Raw genomic sequence first — 23,784 nt, 5'->3', positions numbered from 1 at the left:
CTCCTTTTCTCCCACCCTCCCTCTCCCACCCCTCACTCCTTCCGTCCCTCCCTCTCCCACCCACCCCTCAGTCTTTCCGGCCCTCCCCCTCCCCGGCCCTCTCCCTCCGGCGCCGCTCGTGATATCGTGCTGCGGACGCAACCACCCAGGAGACTCCGTGCTCCCGGCAACGGGTACCCTCCCCCCCTCTCCCTCCGGCGCCGCTCGTGATATCGCGCTGCGGGCGCAACCGCCCAGGAGACCCCGTGCTCCCGGCTTGAGTCAGTGGACACGCGAGCAACGGGTATGGGGGCGGGGGGGAAGTAAAGAAAAAAAAGTTGTCGGCCAGCCTTCAGGGCGGGTGAAGAAGCCGGAGGCCATTTTGTCATGTCGGTTGGAAGCAGGCAAAATGTCTTTTTTTTAAATAAGAAACTGCAAAATTTGTTTACTTTTTAAAAAAAAAAAAGGAGCTACAAAGTACAACATCGGAAATTTGTTTCTTTTTTAAAAGAATATGCCCCTCCAGCCTTCACAATGATGGCGGCGATCGGGGGCCGCTTGTTGACTGGGGCCGGGAAGTGCCTAGCTCGGGCGTGGGTGAGGAGGAGAGGCCGAGGCTTCGAGGCCTACCTGGAAAAACGGGGAAAGGTAGGAAAATTAATGAGATTAGATAAAAGATTTAGAAAGTAATTAACTTTTTTTAAAAACAATATGTGTTTTAAAAGCAACGTTTTTTTTAAAGACGCAGAAAGCGGGAAAAAGAAAGGAAAAGTTTGGAATCAAGATGGCGGCGACTCACCTCAGTTCAGAATGATAAGGCCCGCCCACACACGCACCGATTGGTCGACCGTCAGGTCACCAAAGCGTAGGATTGGCCAATCGTCCCGTCACTCGACCGTAGGAGGGCCCGGCCGCACACGCCAGGAACCCGGCGTACGATTGGTCGACCTCGAGGTCACTCTGTCGCTAATGAGCGGATAATGAGATGCTAATGAGCGGAATGTTGAACGTTTTTCGGATACCGCGGGTGCGATTTTTGTCCGGCCGAAACGTAAATACACTTACGACCGTTTCGGAACGGTAAGCTTTCTTTCGACGTAACGCACGCGTAGGTACGCCCTATAATTTTTGAGCGCATAGCCGGACAGACGCACACGTGAGGACAGACAGACAGACAGATCGATCCGTTTATATATATATACTAGCTGGAGTGCCCGGCGGTGCTGAGGGTCTTTTGAGGGCATGTTGTTGGAAGAGAGAGAGAGAGCGACTGGCGGGGGGGGGGAAGAGAGAGAGCGACTGGGGGGGGTGGGGAGAGAGAGAGCGACTGGGGGGGGAGAGAGAGCGACTGGGGGGGGAGAGAGAGCGACTGGGGGGGAGAGAGAGCGACTGGGGGGGAGGGAGAGCGACTGGGGGGGAGAGAGAGAGAGCGACGGGGGGGAAGAGAGAGAGAGCGACTGGGGGGAAAGAGAGAGAGAGCGACGGGGGGAAGAGAGAGAGAGCGACTGGGGTGGAAGAGAGAGAGTGACTGGGGGGAAGAGAGCGCGACTGGGGGGAAGAGAGCGCGACGGGGGAAGAGAGAGCGCGACTGGGGGGGAAGAGAGAGCGCGACGGGGGGAAGAGAGAGCGCGACGGGGGGAAGAGAGAGCGCGACGGGGGGGAAGAGAGAGCGACTGGGGGGGAAGAGAGAGAGCGACTGGGGGGAAGAGAGAGAGAGAGAGCGACTGGGGGGGAAGAGAGAGAGAGAGAGCGACTGGGGGGGAAGAGAGAGAGAGCGACTGGGGGGGAGGAGAGAGAGAGAGCGACTTGGGGGGAAGAGAGAGCGACGGGGGGGAAGAGAGAGAGAGAGCGACTGGGGGGAAGAGAGAGAGAGCGACTGGGGGGGAAGAGAGAGAGAGCGACTGGGGGGGAAGAGAGAGAGAGAGCGACTGGGGGGAGGAGAGAGAGAGCGACTGGGGGGGAAGAGAGAGAGAGAGCGACTGGGGGGGAAGAGAGAGAGAGCGACTGGGGGGGAAGAGAGAGAGAGCGACTGGGGGGGAAGAGAGAGAGAGAGCGACTGGGGGGAAGAGAGAGAGAGAGCGACTGGGGGAAGAGAGAGAGAGCGACTGGGGGGAAGAGAGAGAGAGAGCGACTGGGGGGAAGAGAGAGAGAGCGACTGGGGGAAGAGAGAGAGAGAGCGACTGGGGGGAAGAGAGAGAGAGAGCGACTGGGGGGGAAGAGAGAGAGAGCGACTGGGGGGGAAGAGAGAGAGAGAGCGACTGGGGGGGAAGAGAGAGAGAGAGCGACTGGGGGGGAAGAGAGAGAGAGCAACTGGGGGGGAAGAGAGAGAGCAACTGGGGGGGAAGAGAGAGAGCGACTGGGGGGAAGAGAGAGAGAGCGACGGGGGGTAGAGAGAGAGAGAGCGACTGGGGGGGTAGAGAGAGAGAGAGAGAGAGCGACTGGGGGGGTAGAGAGAGAGAGAGCGACGGGGGAAGAGCGAGCGAGCGACGGGGGGAGAGAGCGACGGGGGAGTGGAGGGGGGAGTGGAGGGGGGAGAGGGTGTGGGGGGAGAGGGAGTGGGGGTAGGGGGAGAGGGAGTGGGGGAAGGGAGGGAGGAGGGGGGGAAGGGGGAGGAGTGGGGGGGAGGGAGGGGGAGTGGGGGAAGGGGGGAGTGGGGGAAGGGGGAAGGGGGAGTAGGGGAAGGGGAGGGGGAGTGGGGGAAGGGGAAGGGGAGGGGGGAGTGGGGGAAGGGGAGGGGGGAGTGGGGGAAGGGGAGGGGGGAGTGGGGGAAGGGGAGAGAGGGGGGAGTGGGGGAAGGGGGAGGAGTGGGGGAAGGGGGGAGGAGGGGGAGTGGGGGAAGGGGAAGGGGGGGCGATGAGGGGGCAGGGGGGAAGGGGGATGGAGGGGGAGGGAGGAGGGGGAGGGTGGGGGGGAGGGGAGGGAGGAGGGGGAAGGGAGGGGAGGGAGGAGGGGGAAGGGGAGGGAGGGAGGAGGGGGAAGGGAGTGAGGAGGGGGAAGGGAGAGGGAGGGAGGAGGGGAGGGGGAGCGGGGGGGAGGGGAGGGGTGGAGGGGAGGGAGGGGAAGGGAGAGGAGGGGGGAAGGGGAGGGGAAGAGGGGGAGGGGGGATGGGGGAGGTGGGGAGGGGAGGGAAAGGGGGTGTGGGGGGGAGGGGAGGGAAAGGGGGTGTGGGGGGGAGGGAAGGAGGTGTGGGGGGGAGGGGAAGGGGTGTGGGGAAGGGGGGAACGGGTGGTGGGGAGGGGGTGGAAGGAGGGGTGGGGTTTTTTGGGATGAAGGGGTGTGGGGAACGGGGGAAGTGGGTGTGGGGGGGTGAGGGGGAAGGGGGGTGGGGAGGGGGGGAAGTGGGGGTGTGGGGGGGGGGAAGGGGGGTGGTGAGGGGGGAAGGGGGTGTGGGGGGGGGTGTAGGGGTGTGGGGGGGGTGAGGTGGGGGAGGGGGGAAGGCGGTGTGGGGGGAGCGGCGTGTGGGGGGCGGGAAGGGGGGTGTTGGGGGGGAAGGGGGTGTGGGTGGGGGGTGGAAAGGGAGGGGGGAGATAAACTTAAAGTACAGGAAACTTTGTGCTGTCCGGCACCCACGGGGACCGAGCTGATGCCTTGCCTCAAGTACTCTCCAGAGTTAATGAGAGATACAGAGATTCTTATCTCTGTATTTAACAACAAACACTGTTGCTTAGCAACAGCTTCTAAACACTCAGGTGTGGCCCTAAAGCTCTGTAGCTAAAGCTGTTGCTATAGCTACAGACCTTGCACAGCTTGACTGTTCAAACAAAGCAACAAAAAAAAAGAATAAAAAACAGCTGCTGATTTTTGCGGTGGCTCCAGATTGCCAGATAGCTCACCTCCGGATAGCACAAAGTTTCCTGTACTTATAAAACATTTTTGGTATATCTTTCTATAACATACACTTTACAACCTCGCCAATCTTTTTATTAAAAAAGGGGTCCTCACCTCTCAGTGTTGTACCACAAACAATGGCCGCCGCTTGCTTTTCAGTTGGAAAGATTAGGCCCCGCCCACACAGTCGATTGTCTGTCTCGGTCACCAGCACCCGATTTAAGAACATAAGAACATAAGAAATAGGAGCAGGAGTAGGCCAATCGGCCCCTCGAGCCTGCTCCGCCATTCAATAAGATCATGGCTGATCTGATCCTAACCTCAAATCTTCTATCACTCTGCATCCACCCGAACCCATGTGATCTCCCGGGAGAGGCGAAAAACCAGATAAAGACCCAATGGCCAATTTGGGAGAAAAAAATCTGGGAAATTCCTCTCCGACCCATCTAGGCGATCGAAATTCTTCCAGGAGATCACTCTGTCCCTATATTTTCTACAGTACTTACCTTCTGTAAAGGTGATCTCCACCCCAGACAGGAACAGGAATAAAACCATCTCCTGAAATCTAACACAGAATTAGAACACAGTAGGAGCAGAACAAGGCTACACGGCCCCTGGGCCCACTCCACTACCCACAGGGCCATGACCATTCCGAACCTAGTCTCATGTCCAATTTCCTGCCCGCTCCCCGTAACCCTTAGTTCCCTTTACTTCTAGGAAACTATCTATTTCTGTTTTAAATTTATTTAATGATGTAGCTTCCACAGCTTTCTGGGGCAGCAAATTCCACAAACCTACCACCCTCTGAGTGAAGAAGTTTCTCCTCATCTCAGTTTTGAATGAGCAGCCCCTTATTTTAAGATTATGCCCCCTAGTTCTAGTTTCACCCATCATTGGGAACATCCTCGCCGCATCCACCCGATCAAGCCCCTTCACAATCTTATATGTTTCAATAAGATCGCCTCTCATTCTTCTGAACTCCAATGAGTAGAGTCCCAATCTACTCAACCTCTCCTCATATGACCACCCCCTCATCCCCGGGATTAACCGAGTGAACCTTCTTTGTACTGACTTGAGAGCAAGTATGTCTTTTCTTAAGTATGGACACCAAAACTGTATGCAGTATTCCAGGTGCGGTCTCACCAATACCTTGTACAACTGCAGCAATACCTCCCTGTTTTTATATTCCATCCCCCTAGCAATAAAAGCCAACATTCCATTGGCCTTCTTAATCACTTGCTGCACCTGCATACTAACTTTTTGAGTTTCGTGCACCAGGACCCCCAGATCCCTTTGTACTACAGTACTTTCCAGTTTCTTGCCATTAAGATAATAACTTGCTCTACGATTTTTCCTGCCAAAGTGCATAACCTCACACTTTCCAGTATTGTATTCCATCTGCCAAATCTCTGCCCACTTACTTAGCCTGTCTATGTCCCTTTGCAGGTTTTTTATGTCCTCCTCACTCACTACTTTCCGTCCCATCTTTGTATCATCTGCAAACTTTGATATGTTACACTCGGTCCCCTCCTCCAAATCGTTAATATAGATTGTAAAGAGTTGGGGACCCAGCACTGACCCCTGCGGAACACCACTAGTTACTGGTTGCCAATCTGAGAACGAACCATTTATCCCAACTCTCTGCTTTCTGCTAGAGAGCCAATCCTCCACCCACACCAGAATATTACCCCCAATCCCGTGATTTTTTACCTTGAGCAATAATCTTTTGTGTGGCACCTTGTCAAATGCCTTTTGGAAGTCTAAATACACTACGTCCACTGGTTCCCCTTTATCCACCCTGTATGTTACTTCCTCAAAAAACGCAAGCAAATTTGTCAAACATGACTTCCCCTTCATGAAACCATGCTGAGTTTGTCCTATTAAATTATGTTTATCCAAATGTCCCGTTACTGTCTCCTTAATAATGGACTCTAACATTTTACCAACCACAGATGTTAGGCTAACCGGTCTATAGTTTCCAGCCTTCTGTCTACTGATTTGGAGCACAGAAGCCCCACCCACTCTATGTTCCTGTACTAAGATGGCCGCGCATGCACTCTGTTACACACTGAATCAAAATGGTGTCACACTGAAACTTTTCGCCATCCTTGACAAAGATGGCTGCCGTTAACCTGAGACTGTCAGCAGAAGAAATTTCCTCAGCTGCAAACACAGGATCTTCAGATTATTATTCGGGGCTTGCGACCTACCCCAGTTGCTTATGAAGCCTCCCCACCTACTGACCCCGGGAATGGAGCTGAGGCAGCACACCCTCTGCCCTCTGCCAGTGTTTGTCTCTGTCTAGGCTGGGAGCCTGGGTCTAGAGTTGCACTGCTGGCAGTTGGAGAAGCCTAGGCCCCGGGCCTGGAAAAACGGTGAAAGGTAGGAGAATTATAGAGGTTAGACAAAAGATTTACAAATTAATTAACTTTTTTTAAAAACAATTTGTGTTTTAAAAGCAACTTTTTTTTTGCTGGAAATGTAGATTTGAAAAGAAACACGCAGAAAGCAGGAAAAAGAAATGAAAAGTTTGGAATCAAGATGGCGGCGACTCACCTCGGTTCAGAACGATAAGGCCCACCCACACAGGCACCGATTGGTCGACCGTCAGGTCACCGAAGCGTAGGATTGGTCAATCATCCCGTCACTTGACTGTAGGAGGGCCTGCCCGCACGCGCCAGGAACCCGGCATACGATTGGTCGACCTCGATGTCACGCTGGCTAATGAGCGGATAATGAGATGCTAATGAGCGGAATTTTGAACGTTTTTTGGATACCGCGGGTGCGATTTTTGTCCGACCGAAACGTAAATACACTTACGACCGTTTTGGAAAGGTAAGCTTTCTTTTGACGTAACGCACGCGTAGGTACGCTCTATAACTTTCGAGCGCATAGCCGGACAGACGCACACCGGAGGACAGACAGACAGATCGATCCGTTTAAATATATATAGATATGGAATGGTTTGACTATATTTGGCAATCCTAGTGCGGGTGCAGACGTCAGGGCTGCTTTTAATTTTGCATAAGCCTCGTCCTGCTCCGATTCCCATTCTATCTTATCAGTGGCGGGTCTCCCCCTTCAACTAACCGTTGAATCGGCTCTGCTTTCCCTGCAAAATCTGATATAAAATTCCTGCAGTAGTTAAATAGTCCCAACACTTTCCTCACTCCCCGGACGGTCACTGGCCTTGGCATGTCTTTTATGGCTGCCTTTCGTTCCTGCGGGAGTGCCTTATACCCCTGGCTCATTTCGTGCCCCAGATACTTTACTTTGGACAGTCCAACCTTTGCCTTTTTGGGTTTCAATTTAAAGCCAGCTTTCTTAAGTGTCTGGAGGGTGGCCAGTACTGCTCCCATGTGTCTTTGGCATCCTCTGATGCAATCATTATGTCATCGACATGTAGGGCGCTCTGGTATTTTGATAGGTCTAACCCGTCTAAGGCTTGACTCAGTACACGGTGGAACATATTTGGACTGTTGTGGAACCCCTGCGGGACCCTGGTCCATGTGTACTGTCTATCCCCGACAGTAAAGGCGAATTTCCCTTGTGATTCCTCTGCCAATGGTATGGACCAATACCCGTTCGCTATATCCAAGACTGTAAATATTTTAAAGTCTGGTTTCAGACCAATAAATACCTTATTCAATGCGGTCTACACAAAATTATACCAACCAGAATTTCACCGTGGCCACAATAAAAGTCTGGTTTTAATAGGTTAATTAACCTCAATAACTCCAATCCAATCCAGATCAATTTTTTTTTTTAACTAACCAGTATCACTTGGAAAAGAAAGAAACCATAGCTTCGTTTTCTTCCAGGCACATTGGCAACTGTGACTTCAAGGTTGAAGCTTATCTTTTGTAAAACAATTAACAAACTTAAAACAACACACGCTTGTCCATCCTTCAAGACAAGTCTTCAAAGGGTTAAACAGCTTTTAGCTCTCTGTACAAAAGAGTGGGTGGAGCTAAAACAAACATGACAAATATTTTCTTTCAAAGACAGAAAACTTCCCCACTTTTAACACACACTTTCACATAAACTGAGATTCCAGCATTCCTTTTAAGATTCCTTTCACTCAGCAAATCCTGGATTTTACTTGTTTTGGACAGAAGCTGATAGCATCTGTGTCGATAAAACTTTAATTTTTTCCTTATTCCCTTTCTTAAATTACTGGTACTCGGGTACAATTTTGGCACCGTTTTTGGTCCAAATTCGAGTACGTCTACTCAACTCATAATATGTGCGAGCCACTAAAATGATGGCCTTTTCTTCCTTTAATTGTGTTTCTTTAGCCCACCATCCTCTTTGTTTACCAGTGGGTCGTTCGGTTGCCAATCGTTTTTAACCATTTTGTCAATTAATCTTTTATTTTTGTCACTAAATAGCGAGTCAGAGACACCCACTGGAGTTTTTCACTTCCCATGGTTAATAGTTGTCAACGGTACGTCCCGTACTTTACTCTCGCAGAGTGAGACGGTACTTGTAACCACAGTTGTCAGAGGTACCTCCATTACTTTACTCTCTGAGTGAGACGGTACTTGTAACCACAGTTGTCAGAGGTACCTCCCTTACTTTACTCTCGCAGAGTGAGACGGTACTTGTAACCACAGTTGTCAGAGGTACGTCCCGTACTTTACTCTCGCAGAGTGAGACGGTACTTGTAACCACAGTTGTCAGAGGTACCTCCCTTACTTTACTCTCGCAGAGTGAGACGGTACTTGTAACCACAGTTGTCAGCGGTACGTCCCGTACTTTACTCTCGCAGAGTGAGACGGTACTTGTAACCCCAGTTGTCAGCGGTACGTCCCATACTTTACTCTCGCAGAGTGAGACGGTACTTGTAACCACAGTTGTCAGAGGTACCTCCCGTACTTCACTCTCGCAGAGTGAGACGGTACTTGTAACCACAGTTGTCAGAGGTACCTCCCTTACTTTACTCTCACAGAGTGAGACGGTACTTGTAACCACAGTTGTCAGAGGTACCTCCCTTACTTTACTCTCGCAGAGAGAGACGGTACTTGTAACCCCAGTTGTCAGAGGTACGTCCCTTACTTTACTCTCGCAGAGTGAGACGGTACTTGTAACCACAGTTGTCAGCGGTACGTCCCGTACTTTACTCTCGCAGAGTGAGACGGTACTTGTAACCCCAGTTGTCAGCGGTACGTCCCATACTTTACTCTCGCAGAGCGAGACAGTACTTGTAACCACAGTTGTCAGCGGTACGTCCCTTACTTTACTCTCGCAGAGTGAGACGGTACTTGTAACCGCAGTTGTCAGCGGTACGTCCCATACTTTACTCTTGCGGAGTGAGACCGTACTTGTAACCACAGTTGTCAGAGGTACGTCCCTTACTTTACTCTCGCAGAGTGAGACGGTACTTGTTACCACAGTTGTCAGACGTACCTCCCTTATTTAACTCTCGCAGAGTGAGACCATACTTGTTACTGCAGTTGTCAGAGGTACCTCTCTTACTTTACTCTCGCAGAGTGAGACGGTACTTGTTACTGCAGTTGTCAGAGGTACGTCCCTTACTTTACTCTCGCAGAGTGAGACGGTACTTGTAACCACAGTTGTCAGAGGTACCTCCCTTATATTACTCTCTCAGAGTGAGACGGTACTCGTAACCACAGTTGTCAGAGGTACCTCTCTTACTTTACTCTCTCAGAGTGAGACGGTAGTTGTAACTGCAGTTGTCAGAGGTACCTCCCTTACTTTACTCTCGCAGAGTGAGACGGTACTTGTTACCTGTAATGAAATCTGTTTGTCTTGGTCCTGTATTCGTTTTGCACTCATGTATATTACCCTCCCCCACTATGTATAGTTTCACTTCCTCTTTCCCGACTAACCTGGGAGGTTCCAGGTCTTACCTCTTGGCTCCGCCCCTGACTTCTCTTACATAAAGATCCCAGGATCTGTATGACTCATTCCTGTGAACCAGTCGGCGTGTTGAGATGTTAGCTCTGATCTTAGTGATTAAAAGCCAACTTGTTTAAGTCTATAACTTCTAGTTTTGTGGTTATTGAAGGCCCATCAATTTTAATCACTAAAGAATACTAGGATGGATCGACTCCTAAAACCAGAGCGTCTGGACTTGGATCCACATTCTGCTGAAGCATCAAATCAATTTGGACACTGGCTCAAATGCTTCGAACTCTTCGCGGGGGCCTCATCCGCTAGTGAGGTAGATAAACTGAGTCTACTGACTACTCGCGTAAGTCATCGGATTTATTCGTTCATCCGGGACGCCATCTCTTACACGGAGGCCATCACTATCCTGAAGGCCCAATACCAGAGGCCGGTAAACGAAGTGTACGCCAGACATCTGCTGGCTACACGCAGGCAGCGACCAGAGGAATCAATGGACGATTTCTTACAGGGCCTAAAGGACCTGGTCCGGGACTGTAACTGCAAGGCCGTGACGGCCAACGCGTACTCTGACGAATTGGTCCGCGATTCCTTCATCACGGGCCTCAAATCGAATTATATCCGGCAGAGACTGCTGGAGAAGGAGGTCCTGGACTTAAAAAAGGCAGTGGCCACTGCGCGATCGCTGGACGTGGCCCAGAAAAACTCTGACTCTTATTCTTCCGGCCATGCGGCCCTCACCACCTCGTGCGCGCCGAGGGGGCCGCCATCTTGGAATCAGCCATCATCCCCATCCAGGTCTCAGACCAGCTCTACGCCGCCGGAGTCCCCACACAGAAGTTCACCCAGGAGTCCTAGTACAGCGGCAATGTCTCGAGGCCCGAAATGCTACTTCTGCGGCCAGGCCAAGCACCCCAGACAACGATGCCCAGCGAAGGACGCTACATGCTTCCAATGTAAGAAAAAGGGGCATTTTAGCAAAGTCTGCAGGGGGAATCCGATTTCCAACTCCGTCACTGCCTCGTGCGTGCCGTGTGGGCCGCCATCTTGGGATCCGCCATCTTTTCCCGACTCAACGGCCGCCCAGGGCCCAACAGTGGCTTCGATCACGGTGGATCAATTCAGGCCACACCCGTTGACAAAATCCATGATGGACATACAGGTAAACGGGAATTTAACGAAATGTTTAATTGACTGTGGGAGTACTGAGAGTTTTATCCACCCTAGCCTGGTACGGCGGCACTCATTAACGGTAACCCCTACACGGAGCAGAATTGCTATGGCTGCTAAGCCCCACACTTCGGACATTTTGGGCTACTGTGTGGTAACACTGACTGTAAAAGGCACGGACTACAAGGATGTTAAACTCCTCGTGATGCCAGAACTCTGTGTTAATGTAATCTTGGGCCTGGACTTCCAGTGCCACCACGAAAGTGTCACGCTAGCATATGGCGGGTCCCAGCCGCCACTCACAGTCTGTGGCCTATCAACCTTAAAAATCAGCCCGCCCTCTTTATTCGCTAATCTCGCTCCGAACTGTAGGCCCATAGCGACCAAAAGTAGACGGTACAGTCTGGAAGACAGACACTTTATCAAGGCGGAAGTGGACAGACTCCTGCGGGAAGGCATTATTGAATGCAGTACCAGCCCGTGGCGTGCCCAAGTAGTCATAGTTAAAAATAGCAAAAAGAAACGGATGGTAATTGACTGCAGCCAGACTGTTTATATTTATATCCAGCTGGACGCCTACCCTTTACCCCGCATATCAGAAATGGTCAACCAGATTGCGCAATACCGAGTCTTCTCGACTATCGACCTCAAATCCGCGTATCACCAGCTCCCCATTAGAGCGGAGGACCGCCCATACACCGCCTTCGAGGCGAACGGGCGCCTCTACCATTTTCCAGAGTGCCCTTCGGGCTAACAAATGGGGTCTCGGTCTTCCAACGTGAGATGGACCGCATGGTTGACGAGAATAAACTACAAGCTACCTACCCCTATCTGGACAATGTCACTATCTGTGGGCACAACCAGCAAGACCACGATCTAAATCTTGCGCGATTTTTAAAAACTGCCCTAAAGCTGAATCTAACCTACAACGAAGACAAATGTGTCTTCAACACAACCCGTCTCTGTATCCTCGGCTGTGTGGTGGAAGATGGGGTAATTGGACCGGACCCTGACCGATTACTCCCCCTAAAGGAACTGCCCCTGCCACACAATCCCAAAGCTTTAAAAAGGTGCCTGGGATTTTTTTCGTATTATGCCCAATGGGTGCCCAATTACTCTGATAAGGCCCGACCCCTCATTAAATCGACGTCCTTCCCACTAACAGCTGAAGCTCGGGAGGCTTTCACCAGTATTAAACAGGACATTGAAAGGGCTGCAGTGTGTGCAGTGGACGAATGCATTCCCTTTCAAGTCGAAAGCGATGCGCCAGACTTTGCCTTAGCTGCGACCCTCAATCAGGCTGGGAGACCTGTGGCCTTCTTCTCCCGAACCCTTCAGGGACTTGAAATCAGGCACTCTTCTGTCGAGAAGGAGGCACAGGCTATAGTGGAGGCAGTGCGGCACTGGAGACACTACCTAGCCGGCAAACGTTTCACCCTGCTCACCGACCAGCGGTCGGTGGCTTTCATGTTTAATAACAAACAAAGGGGGAAAATCAAGAATGACAAAATACTCAGGTGGAGGATCGAACTATCCACGTTTGACTATGATATTATGTACAGGCCGGGAGCCCTTAATGAACCCCCAGACGCCCTATCGCGGGGAATGTGTGCCAGCATTCATACGGACAAATTACAGGGTCTCCACAACGACCTCTGTCACCCAGAGGTCACCCGACTATACCATTTTATAAAGTCCCGCAATCTGCCCCACTCCATCGAGGAGGTCAGGGCAATGACCAGAGCCTGCCGCATCTGTGCGGAATGCAAGCCTCGTTTCTACAGGCCTGACCGTGCACACCTTATCAAAGCCACACGGCCATTCGAGCGCCTAAGTCTGGACTTCAAGGGACCCCTTCCCTCTGCCGACCGTAATGTATACTTCCTCAATACCATTGATGAATATTCCCGCTTCCCCTTCGCCATTCCCTACCCAGACATGACCAGTGCCACGGTCATCAAGTGTCTCTGTAATCTATTCTGCATGTTTGGCATGCCGAACTACATACACAGCGATAGGGGGACGTCATTCATGAGTGACAAGCTGCGCCAGTTCTTGCTCTCGAAGGGGATAGCCACTAGCAGAACCACTAGCTACAACCCCCGGGGTAATGGGCAAGTGGAAAGGGAGAATGCTACTGTTTGGAAGGCTGTCACATTAGCCTTAAAGTCAAAAGGCCTTCCGACCTCCCGCTGGCAGGAAGTCCTCCCAGACATGCTCCACTCCATAAGGTCTCTGTTATGTACTGCCACTAACGCTAACCCTCACGAAAAGATGTTCGTTTTCCCCCGGAAATCCACCTCGGGCATATCTCTACCCGCGTGGCTGACGTCTCCGGGGACAGTACTATTGCGGAAGCACGTGAGAGGCCATAAAACGGACCCCCTTGTGGAAAAGGTACAGCTCCTCCATGCAAACCCTCAGTACGCCTATATCAAATATTCTGACGGGCGAGAGGACACTGTTTCCATAAAAGACCTCGCTCCCTCGGGGAGCGGAGAGAACGATGGGAGACTACCCGATGAAGACCTACACTACAAAGAGACAGGACGCCCAGAGGTATCAATACCCAACTTTAACTTGGAGGACACTGCAGATAACCTGGAAGACACTGCGGAGGCCCGGACAGCGGAGGAACCAGAATCCACTCCCCTAGAGGCACCCCAACCGGCTTTGCGCCGATCACTGAGAACTGCAAAACCTCCTGACAGACTCACTTATACCAACTTTTAAGAAACATCACCCCGATGGACTAAATCTATAGAAGGGGTGAATGTAATGAAATCTGTTTGTCTTGATCCTGTATTCATTTTGCACTCATGTATATTACCCTCCCCCACAGTGTATAGTTCCACTTCCTCTTTCCCGACTAACCTGGGAGGTTCCAGGTCTTGGCTCTTGGCTCCGCCCCTGACTTCTCTTACATAAAGATCCCAGGATCTGTATGACTCATTCCTGTGAACCAGTCGGCGTGTTGAGATGTTAGCTCTGATCTTAGTGATTAAAAGCCAACTTGTTTAAGTCTATAACTTCTAGTTTTGTGGTTATTGAAGGCCCATCATTACCGCAGTTGTCAGAGGTACCTCCCTTACTTTACTCTCGCAGAGTGAGATGGTACTTGTTACTGTAGTTGTCAGGGGTACCTCCCTTACTTTACTCGCAGAGTGAGACGGTACTTGTAACCGCAGTTGTCAGAGGTACCTCCCTTACTTTACTCTCGCAGTGAGACGGTACTTGTAACCGCAGTTGTCAGAGGTACCTCCCTTACTTTACTCTCGCAGAGTGAGACGGTACTTGTAACCACAGTTGTCAGGTACCTCCCTTACTTTATTCTCGCGGAGTGAGACGGTACTTGTAACCACAGTTGTCAGAGGTACCTCCCTTACTTTACTCGCAGAGTGAGACGGTACTTGTAACCACAATTGTCAGAGGTACCTCCCTTTACTCTCGCAGAGTGAGACGGTACTTGTAACCACAGTTGTCAGAGGTACCTCCATTACTTTACTCTCGCCGAGTGAGATGGTACTTGTAACTGCAGTTGTCAGAGGTACCTCCCTTACTTTACTCTCACAGAGTGAGACGGTACTTGTAACCACAGTTGTCAGGGGTACCTCCCTTAATTTACTCTCGCCGAGTGAGACGGTACTTGTAACCACAGTTGTCAGAGGTACCTCTCTTACTTTACTCTCGCGGAGTGAGACGGTACTTGTAACTGCAGTTGTCAGAGGTACCTCCCTTACTTTACTCTCGCAGAGTGAGACGGTACTTGTAACTACAGTTGTCAGAGGTACGTCCCTTACTTTAGTCTCACAGAGTGAGACGGTACTTGTAACCACAGTTGTCAGAGGTACGTCCCTTATTTTACTCTCGCAGAGTGAGACGGTACTTGTAACTGCAGTTGTCAGCGGTACCTCCCTTACTTTACTCTCGCAGAGTGAGACGGTACTTGTAACCACAGTTGTCAGAGGTACGTCCCTTACTTTACTCTCGCAGTGTGAGACGGTACTTGTAACTACAGTTGTCAGCGGTACCTCTCTTACTTTACTCTCGCAGAGTGAGACGGTACTTGTAACCACAGTTGTCAGAGGTACGTCCCTTACTTTACTCTCGCAGTGTGAGACGGTACTTGTAACTACAGTTGTCAGAGGTACCTCCCTTACTTTACTCTCGCAGAGTGAGACGGTACTTGTAACCACAGTTGTCAGCGGTACCTCTCTTACTTTACTCTCGCAGAGTGAGACGGTACTTGTAACCACAGTTGTCAGCGGTACCTCTCTTACTTTACTCTCGCAGAGTGAGACGGTACTTGTAACCACAGTTGTCAGCGGTACCTCTCTTACTTTACTCTCGCAGAGTGAGACGGTACTTGTAACCCCAGTTGTCAGAGGTACCTCCCTTACTTTACTCTCACAGTGAGACGGTACTTGCAACAATTTTGTTCGGGTAATTTGTTGTCAGAGGTATGCTTAAACTTTCTGCACTACTTGCAACTGGAGTTGTCAGAGGTCTGCTTTAGACTTTTACTCCAAAGTTAACGCACTACTTGCAACTCATACCACGCCTATTCTTCCCCGCGTTTCACCCTAACCCCAAGACCGCTTGACTTATCGATTCAAACCTTTTAGTTCTTTGGTTCCAAAGGGGGCGGTGGTCACCAGACAGTGTTGCCTTGCCCTAACTGTACGTGGTATTTAAAAGTACTCACATTTTTGGCTCAGCTTCACTCGCCCGTGCCTCCCATCCGTGTGAAAAACCTGTTCATGACGCCAATTGCTTTGGAGTATTTTAAACCAACACTCGACACAAGGTTTTAGATCGATAGTCAAGTTGTCTTTATTACACCGGTGGGGAAACAGTCTGCTCTGTCTTAGCCAGACCTTTCCAAATTGTTACAGCAAACACTACATTTTTATACATTACAACACATGGCCATCTCATCCAAAATTCATTCCTGCCACCTGATTGGACCTTGGCCCGCATGCGTCTTCACTGATTGGTTGCCTATGCCGCGTTACATTAAAGTACCACCTTTATTATCGGCCGGTATCCCACAAGCTGTTGTTGCACCTCTGACCTTTGTTTATGCCAGATGTGGTCTAACCAACATTGTATTCCTGACTCATTGTCCTCCTTTCCTGCCTGTTTTACTTTCCTGCCAGAACAGAACTTACATCCTCTCGGCCTCTTATGGTTCCACATTATACAGTTTGCAGTCATCAGTCATTCTAACACTACTGCTTAGGTTATCTCAACTGCCAGTTCAGCAATTTAGAAAAAGCTTACTACTGCAAAAACCTATTAGATTATTGTCTTTATTACATCATTCAGTGAAACTGCCAGCGATGTCAGTTTAACTCTTTCCCCACTGCAGCAGGAATGCCGCATGAGGAGAGATTGGGTCGATTGGGCTTGTATTCGCTGGAGTTTAGAAGAATGAGAGGGGATCTCATTCAAACTTATAAAATTCTAACAAGACTAGACAGACTAGATGCAGGAAGGATGTTCCCGATGGCGGAGGAGTCCAGAACCAGGGGTCACAGTCTAAAGATAAGGGGTAAGCCATTTAGGACAGAGATGAGGAGGAATTTTTTCACCCAGAGAGTGGTGAACCTGTGGAATTCTCTACCACAGAAGGCAGTGGAGGCCAATTCATTAAATATATTCAAGAAGCAGTTAGATATATTTCTTAAGGCTAAAGGGATCAAGGGATATGGGGAGAAGGCAGGGACAGGGTACTGGATTGGGATGATCAGCCATGATCTCATTAAATGGCGGAACAGGCTCGAGGGGCCGAATGGCCTACTCCTGCTCCTATCTTCTATGTTTCTAATTGGTGGAAAGTTTAGAGCGGGTTTGAGGGGCAATTTCTTCAGGGCTGTGGGGGTCTGGAACTCACTGCCTGAAAGGGTGGTAGAGGCAGGAACCCTAACCACATTTAAAAAGTACTTGGATGTGCACTTGGGATGTTCTAACCTGCAGGGCTACGGACCAAGAGCTGGGAAGTGGGATTAGGCTGGATAGCTCTTTGTTGGCCGGTGCGGACAGGATGGGCCGAAATGGCCTCCTTCTGTGCTGTAACTTTCTATGATTCTATGAAAATGAAGTTTGCAGGCGCGATGCCCTATTCACACATCGAAGGTGAGAGAGATGCTGTGGGACACACGCTAAGTCTAGTAGCTGAAAGTGATTAACAGACTCGGTTTTGTGTTTAGTGATCCCGGGCATGTTACCGATACCTTCCCTGGATACCAAGGCTAGGGGAGGCACTCTGGAATGTATGGGGAGCTGGGACTTGTCCATGAGAGTAACCGAAGGTATGAGAACTGAAATAATCTAGAGTTAGAAAGGAGAAAAGGCCCAAAAATGGAGCAGTCGGTAACAGGACATCAATTAGTCTCCTCTTATCTTGGGGAAATCAAATACTCGACACATTGTGTATTTCAAGCAAAGCTGAATAAGGTTGGTGAGCAACAAGCACAATTAGCTGTGTGGCAATATGATGCTGTGGCAATAACGGAAACGTGGCTTAAAAACGGTGAGGATTGGGCACTTAGTATAAGGGTACAAGGTGTTCAGAAAAGATAGGGAAGGAGGAAAGGGCAGTGGGGTGGCAGTGCTGATTAAAGAAGACATTGTAGTGTTGGAAAGGGAGGATGTTCTTGAGGGGACAAGGACAGAATCAATTTGGTTAGAGTCGAGGAGCAAAAAGGGTATGATCACAATATTGGGGGTATTCTATAGGCCTCCAAATAGTGAGAGGGAGGTAGAGGAGCAAATCTGCAGGGAAATCGCAGAGATATGCAAGAGCTATAGAGTGGTGATATTGGGGGACTTTAATTACCCAAATATCGATTGGGATAATGCTAGGGTAAAGGGAAAGGAGGGGGAGGAATTTCTGAAGTGTGTTCAGGAGAATTTCCTTGACCAATATGTTAATAATAATAATTCAACTTTATTGTCATTGTACAATGCACAACGAAATGTGATCTTGCAAGCTCCCATGAGTCCAGTACAAATAACATTAACATTAAACGTAAATAGCACCGTCCTGGGAGAAGCAAAGCCGCTGCGTCTGTGCGCGCCGCCATTCCATTTCCACCATTCCTCCTGTCCGACAATCTTCAGCCCAACACCCGGGCCTGCTCACCAGCCGCCCCTCCCGGGGCTCCTTCCGTGACCTTCTCACCAACCGCCCCTCCTCGGGGCTCCTTCCCTGACCTTCTGCACCTGGTCTTCCCTGATGGTCACCCCTCCAGGTACTAACCAGGCCTGGCTCTGCTTAGCTTCCAAGCCTTGCCAGTGACCCTGTCCCTAGTCCCAGGAACAGTTCTTGGCCCAACTAGGAAGGAGGCATTACTGGATCTGGTGTTGGGGAATGAGGTGGGCCAGGTCGACCAAGTGTCTGTGGGAGAACACTTGGGTACGAGTGATCATTGTATCATAAGATTTAGATTAGCAATGGAGAGGAGCAAGGAACAACCTAGAGTGAAACTTCTAAACTGGAATAGGGCTAACTTCAATGGGATGTGAAAGGATCTAGCCAGGGTAAAATGGAACCAAAGACTGACAGGAAAAACTGTAACGGAATAATGGGTGATCTTTAAGGAGTAGATGTTCCAACTACAGGCTCGGTACATTCCAACAAGAGGGAAGGGTAAGGGAACCAAAGCAAGGGCTCCTTGGATGATGAGGGAGATAGAGAAGATGATTAAACAAAAAAAGAGGGTGTTTGATGCATGTCAGGTGAATTCTTCAAGGGAGAACCAGACCAAATACAATAAATTGAGAGGGGATGTGAATATGAAAATCAGATCGGCAAAGAGAGAATATGAGAGTAGAATGGCGGTTAACATAAAAGGGAACCCAAAAATCTTCTACCAGCATGTAAACAGTAAGCAGGTAGTAAGAAGTGGGGTGGGGCCTAATCGAGACAAAGAAGGTGATATATGCTTAGAGGCGCAGGGCAAGGCTAGAATACTCAATGAGTACTTTGTATCGGTGTTTACTAAGGAGGTGGCTGCTAACAAAATATCGGTGGAAAAGGTACAAGCAATGGAAGGGGTGAAAACTGATAGACAGGATGCACTAGAAAGGCTGGGTATGCTTAGAGTGGACAAGTCGCCTGGTCCAGATGGCTTGCATCCCAGGTTGCTAAGGGAATTGAGGGAGGAGATAGCGGAAGGGCTTGCCCTAATTTTCCAATCTTCCCTAGATGCGGGGGAGGTGCCTGGTGATTGGAAAGTGGCAAATGTGACATCATTGTTCAAGAAAGGGTGTAAGGACAATCCTAGTAACTACAGGCCGATCAGTTTAACATCAGTGGTGGGTAAAGTTTTAGAAAAAATAATCAAGGAAAATATTAACGGGCATTTGGAGAGATTTAAGTTAATTAAGGAGAGCCAACACAGGTTTGTAAAAGGCAGATCGTGTTTGACTAATCTAATTGAATTTTTTGATGAAGTAACAGAGAGGATTGATGAAGGGAATGCAATGGATGTTGTCTACATGGATTTTTGGAAGGTGTTTGACAAAGTACCACATAGAAGGATGGTTAAAAAAATTGAGGCTCATGGAATAGGTGGGTCAGTGGCAGCTTGGATAAGGAATTGGCTTAAGGACAGAAAACAGCGAGTTGTGGTAAATGGCTGTTTCTCAGACTGGAGGATGGTAGACAGTGATGTTCCCCAAGGGTCAGTGCTGGGGCCACTGCTTTTTTTGATATATATATAAATGACCTGGATATTGGAATACAGAGTAGAATTTCTAAATTTGCCGATGACACCAAACTTGGGGGTGTGGCAAACAGTGATGATGACATCAATTGACTGCAACAGGACATAGGAAGGCTAGCAGAATGGGCAGACAAGTGGCAGATGGAGTTCAATACAGAGAAGTGTGAGGTGATGCATTTTGGCAGAAGGAACAGGGAGAGGCAATATACAATTAATGGCACAGTTTTAAAGAGAGAGCAGGGACAGAGGGACCTGGGAGTTAATGTGCATAGGTCCCTGAAGGTGGCAGGACATATTGAGAGAGTGGTTAATAAAGCATATGGGATCTTGGGCTTCATAAATAGAGGTAATGAGTACAAAAGTAGAGAAGTTAAGCTGAACCTTTATAAAGCGCTGGTTAGGCCACAACTGGTGTTTTGCGTCCAGTTCTGGTCACCACACTTTAGGAAGGATGTGAAGGCCCTTGAGAGGGTGCAGAGGAGATTTACCAGAATGGTTCCGGGGATGGGGGACCTTAGCTACAAGGACAGGTTGGAGAAGATGCATTTGTTTTCATTAGAGCAAAGGAGGTTGAGGGATGATTTGATAGAGGTGTACAAGATTATGACGGGTTTGCATAGGCTAGACGGGGAAAGGCTGTTCCCACTAGTTGATGGTACAAGGACTAGGGGACACAGATTTAAGGTTTTTGGCAAGAGATACGGGGGGGGGGCGGGGGGATGTGAGGAAAAACTATTTTACGCAGCGAGTGGTGAGGACCTGGAATTCGCTGCCGACGGACGTGGTGGAAGTGGAGACACTCAATGTTTTCAAGGAGAGACGGGATAGGCACTTGAGGGAAATAAACTTGCAGGGCTACGGGGATAGAGCGGGGGAATGGGACTGATTGCTCTGCAGAGAGCCAGCATGGACTGGATGGGCCAAATGGCGGCCTCCTGTGCCATTATGACTCTATGACAGATATCCAGAATATTAATAACTCCAATAACTGGGCTGGAGTTTAAGATCAGCAGAAACAAACCCCAACAGTCAGAATGAACATGGTTCAGTCCTGGATGTGATTAACAGCAGCAACAACAGCAAAATCCAACCCCTGCAGTCACTTGTGAACTCGCTGGTGTTTCAGCAGGTGGGATGACTGAGTGAATCCCCTCCCACACTCGGAGCAGGTGAACGGCCTCTCCCCAGTGTGAACTCGCTGGTGTGTCAGCAGGTGGGATGAATTAGTGAATCCCTTCCCACACTCGGAGCAGGTGAACGGCCTCTCCCCGGTGTGAGTGCGTTGGTGTTGCATCAGATCCTTTTTGCTTTTAAAGCTCTTCTCACAGTCAGAACATTTAAATGGTCTCTTACCAGTGTGAACAAGTTGATGTGCAGTGAGGTGGGATGACTGAGTGAATCTCTTCCCACACACGGAGCAGGTGAACGGTCTCTCCCCAGTGTGAACTCGCTGGTGTGTCAGCAGGTGGGATGAATTAGTGAATCCCTTCCCACACACGGAGCAGGTGAACGGCCTCTCCCCAGTGTGAGTGTGTTGGTGTTTCAGCAGATCCTTTGTTGTTTTGAAGCTCTTCTCACAGTCAGAACATTTAAATGGTCTCTTATTAGAGTGAACAAGTTGGTGTGCAGCGAGGTTGGATGACTGAGTGAATCCCTTCCCACACAGGGAGCAGGTGAACGGCCTCTCCCCAGTGTGAATATGCCAGTGTGTCAGAAGGTGGGCTGACTGAGTGAATCCCTTTCCACACAGGGAGCAGGTGAACAGCCTCTCCCCGGTGTGACTGCGTCGATGAATTTCCAGCTTGGATGGGTAATTGAATCCTTTCCCACAGTCCCTACATTTCCACGGTTTCTCCGTTGTGTGGGTGTCCTTGTGTCTCTCCAGGTTGGACGATCAGTTGAAGCCTCGTCCACACACAGAACACATGTACAGTTTCTCCCTGCTGTGAACGGTGCAATGTTTTTTCAGGCTGTGTAACTGGTTAAAGCTCTTTCCACAGTCCGTGCACTGGAACACTCTCACTCGGGTGTGTGTGTCTCGGTGCTTTTCCAGTCACACTGATGTTTGAAATCTTTCCCCACAGACAGAACAGACAAACGTTTCTCCTTCCACATTCAAAGGCCGATGATATTCAGGTCCTGATGAATGAAGTGACTCTGTCAGATCTTGATGTGATGTTTGGTTTGAGTTTCCCATCTGTAAATCCTCCCCTTCTAATTCCCCACTGCACTCCTTTTACAGGGTAAGGGTTAAACAGACATCGCTGGCAGTTTCAATGAATGGTGTAATAAAGACAATAATCTCAGTAGTGAGCTTTTTCTAAGTTGATAACATAGCCGGACGTGGAACCATAAGAGGCCGAGAGGATGTAAGTTCTGTTCTGGCAGGAAAGTAAAACAATGAGTTGGAAGTAAAAGAGGCCGAGAGAGGCAGGAAAAGAGGACAATGAACCAGAAGTACGAGACCCATTTGGCATAAACAAAGGTCAGAGGTGCCACAACAGCTTGTGGGATAACGGCCGATAATAAAGGCGGTAGTTTAATGTAACGCAGCACAGGCAACCAATCAGTGAAGATGCATGCGGGCCAAGGTCCAATCAGGTGGCAGGAATGAATTTTGACATGTGTATTGTAATGTATAAAAATGTAGTGTTTGCTGTACCAATTTGGAAAGGTCTTGACTATCGATCTAAAACCTTGTGTCGAGTGTTGGTTTAAAATACTCCACAACTTAAGTTTACAAAAGTCATCACTAAGTACATGATGGAAATTCAGAACAGACAATTCTAGTTTCTATGGAACATTCTTTCCTCTCTTGTTCCCCAAAAGCTGTAAATCCCAATCCCACACACTCTCCCTCCTCCCTGTGCTGAAATCCAAACACATCGCACCATCTCCAACATTTTTTCCTCTGCTCCCAGTTTTCCTCCTCCCCTGAAGGTGCTGACTCTGGCTGGGTTCAGTTCTACACTCACTGGTTCTCCTCCCTCCTCCCCTGAAGGTGCTGACTCTGGCTGGGTTCAGTTCTACACTCACTGGTTCCCCTCCCTCTCCTCCCCTGAAGGTGCTGACTCTGGCTGGGTTCAGTTCTACACTCACTGGTTCCCCTCCCTCTCCTCCCCTGAAGGTGCGTACTCTGGCTGGGTTCCGTTCTGCACTCGTCAGTTGCTGTCCAATGTGTGACATGTGTGCCATGTGTGCCCCATCTACGTATAAACTCTCTGGGAGTTAAACTGAATGCACAGTCCCTCTGGCACCCGGACCCCCGGCCCGAATCAAAGATTTCAGAGCAGGAGAGATTGATAAAACTATTTGAAAGACGGTGTGGTGGTGAAATGTTGGGCGGGTGCTCAGCATCTCACACATTGTGTAAGATTAACATTCCACATGTCTGAACCTTTCATTCCATCCCTGATTTGGGAATCTCTTGAGCTGGCACTTCTTGTCCCATTATACCGAGTTGGTGCAACAGGAGAGCTAGGGATGAGGGGGATATTGGACAGGAAGCACACAGCACGGACATTACACTGTAGGTGGGATATGAGAGAGTGATACAGTGAGGGCTTCGGGCACTTTATTAAACACACCCACAGCAGAAGCACATTAATCTGATGGGAGATCACTGACACACGAGCAGCCAGCGGTGTGGAGCCTCCTGAGAGTCCGGTCCCTTTCCAGCCAGTATTTACAGGAGCTGGGACACAGAAAGAGTCTCATTAAAATCACTGATATATTTCTTCACACAAACCAAGCCCCACAATATTGAGTAATTTCTCCTCCATTTACAGACACTCCCTGACCAGCCCCCATTTCTCCTCCATTTACAGACGCTCCCTGACCAGTCTTCATTTTTCTCCATTTACAGACGCTCTCTGACCAGTCTCCATTTCTCCTCCATTTACAGACGGTCCCTGACTCCCTGGGGATTTCCCAGCACTTCCTGGTTGTCCCGCAGTTTGTGTCTTAAACTGGCGGGTAGTTGTGGGGAGGCGGATAATGTTGAGTGTTTTAATAATGGGGCCTGGGGCCGCACGCGGGGTGTGAGCGGCCCGTGTCCCCCCGGGGTTTATGAACCCGCTCCCTGAGCTCGGGGTGTGAGCGGCCCGCGTCCCCCCGGGGTTCATGAACCCGCTCCCTGAGCTCGGGGTGTGAGTGGCCCGCGTCCCCCCGGGGTTCATGAACCCGCTCCCTGAGCTCGGGATGT

The 23,784-nt window shown here is 49.8% G+C and overlaps 1 protein-coding gene and 1 pseudogene across 1 annotated transcript; one reads left to right on the top strand and one right to left on the bottom strand.

Moving 5' to 3' along the window:
• Positions 1-23,784, top strand: part of LOC147118787 (uncharacterized) — a 142,908-nt pseudogene that overhangs the window by 108,989 nt on the left and 10,135 nt on the right.
• Positions 15,686-21,474, bottom strand: LOC147118788 (uncharacterized; the record flags this gene model as incomplete). Its single annotated transcript, XM_085987039.1, has 1 exon — positions 15,686-21,474. A coding segment is annotated over one exon (795 nt), but the record flags the coding sequence as incomplete, so codon positions are not given.

Source organism: Somniosus microcephalus, chromosome 4, assembly GCF_052327205.1.
Source record: "Somniosus microcephalus isolate GS21.2 chromosome 4, FLI_Smic_1.0, whole genome shotgun sequence".
NCBI lineage: Eukaryota > Metazoa > Chordata > Chondrichthyes > Squaliformes > Somniosidae > Somniosus > Somniosus microcephalus.
This window is presented reverse-complemented; position numbering and strand designations above follow the sequence as displayed.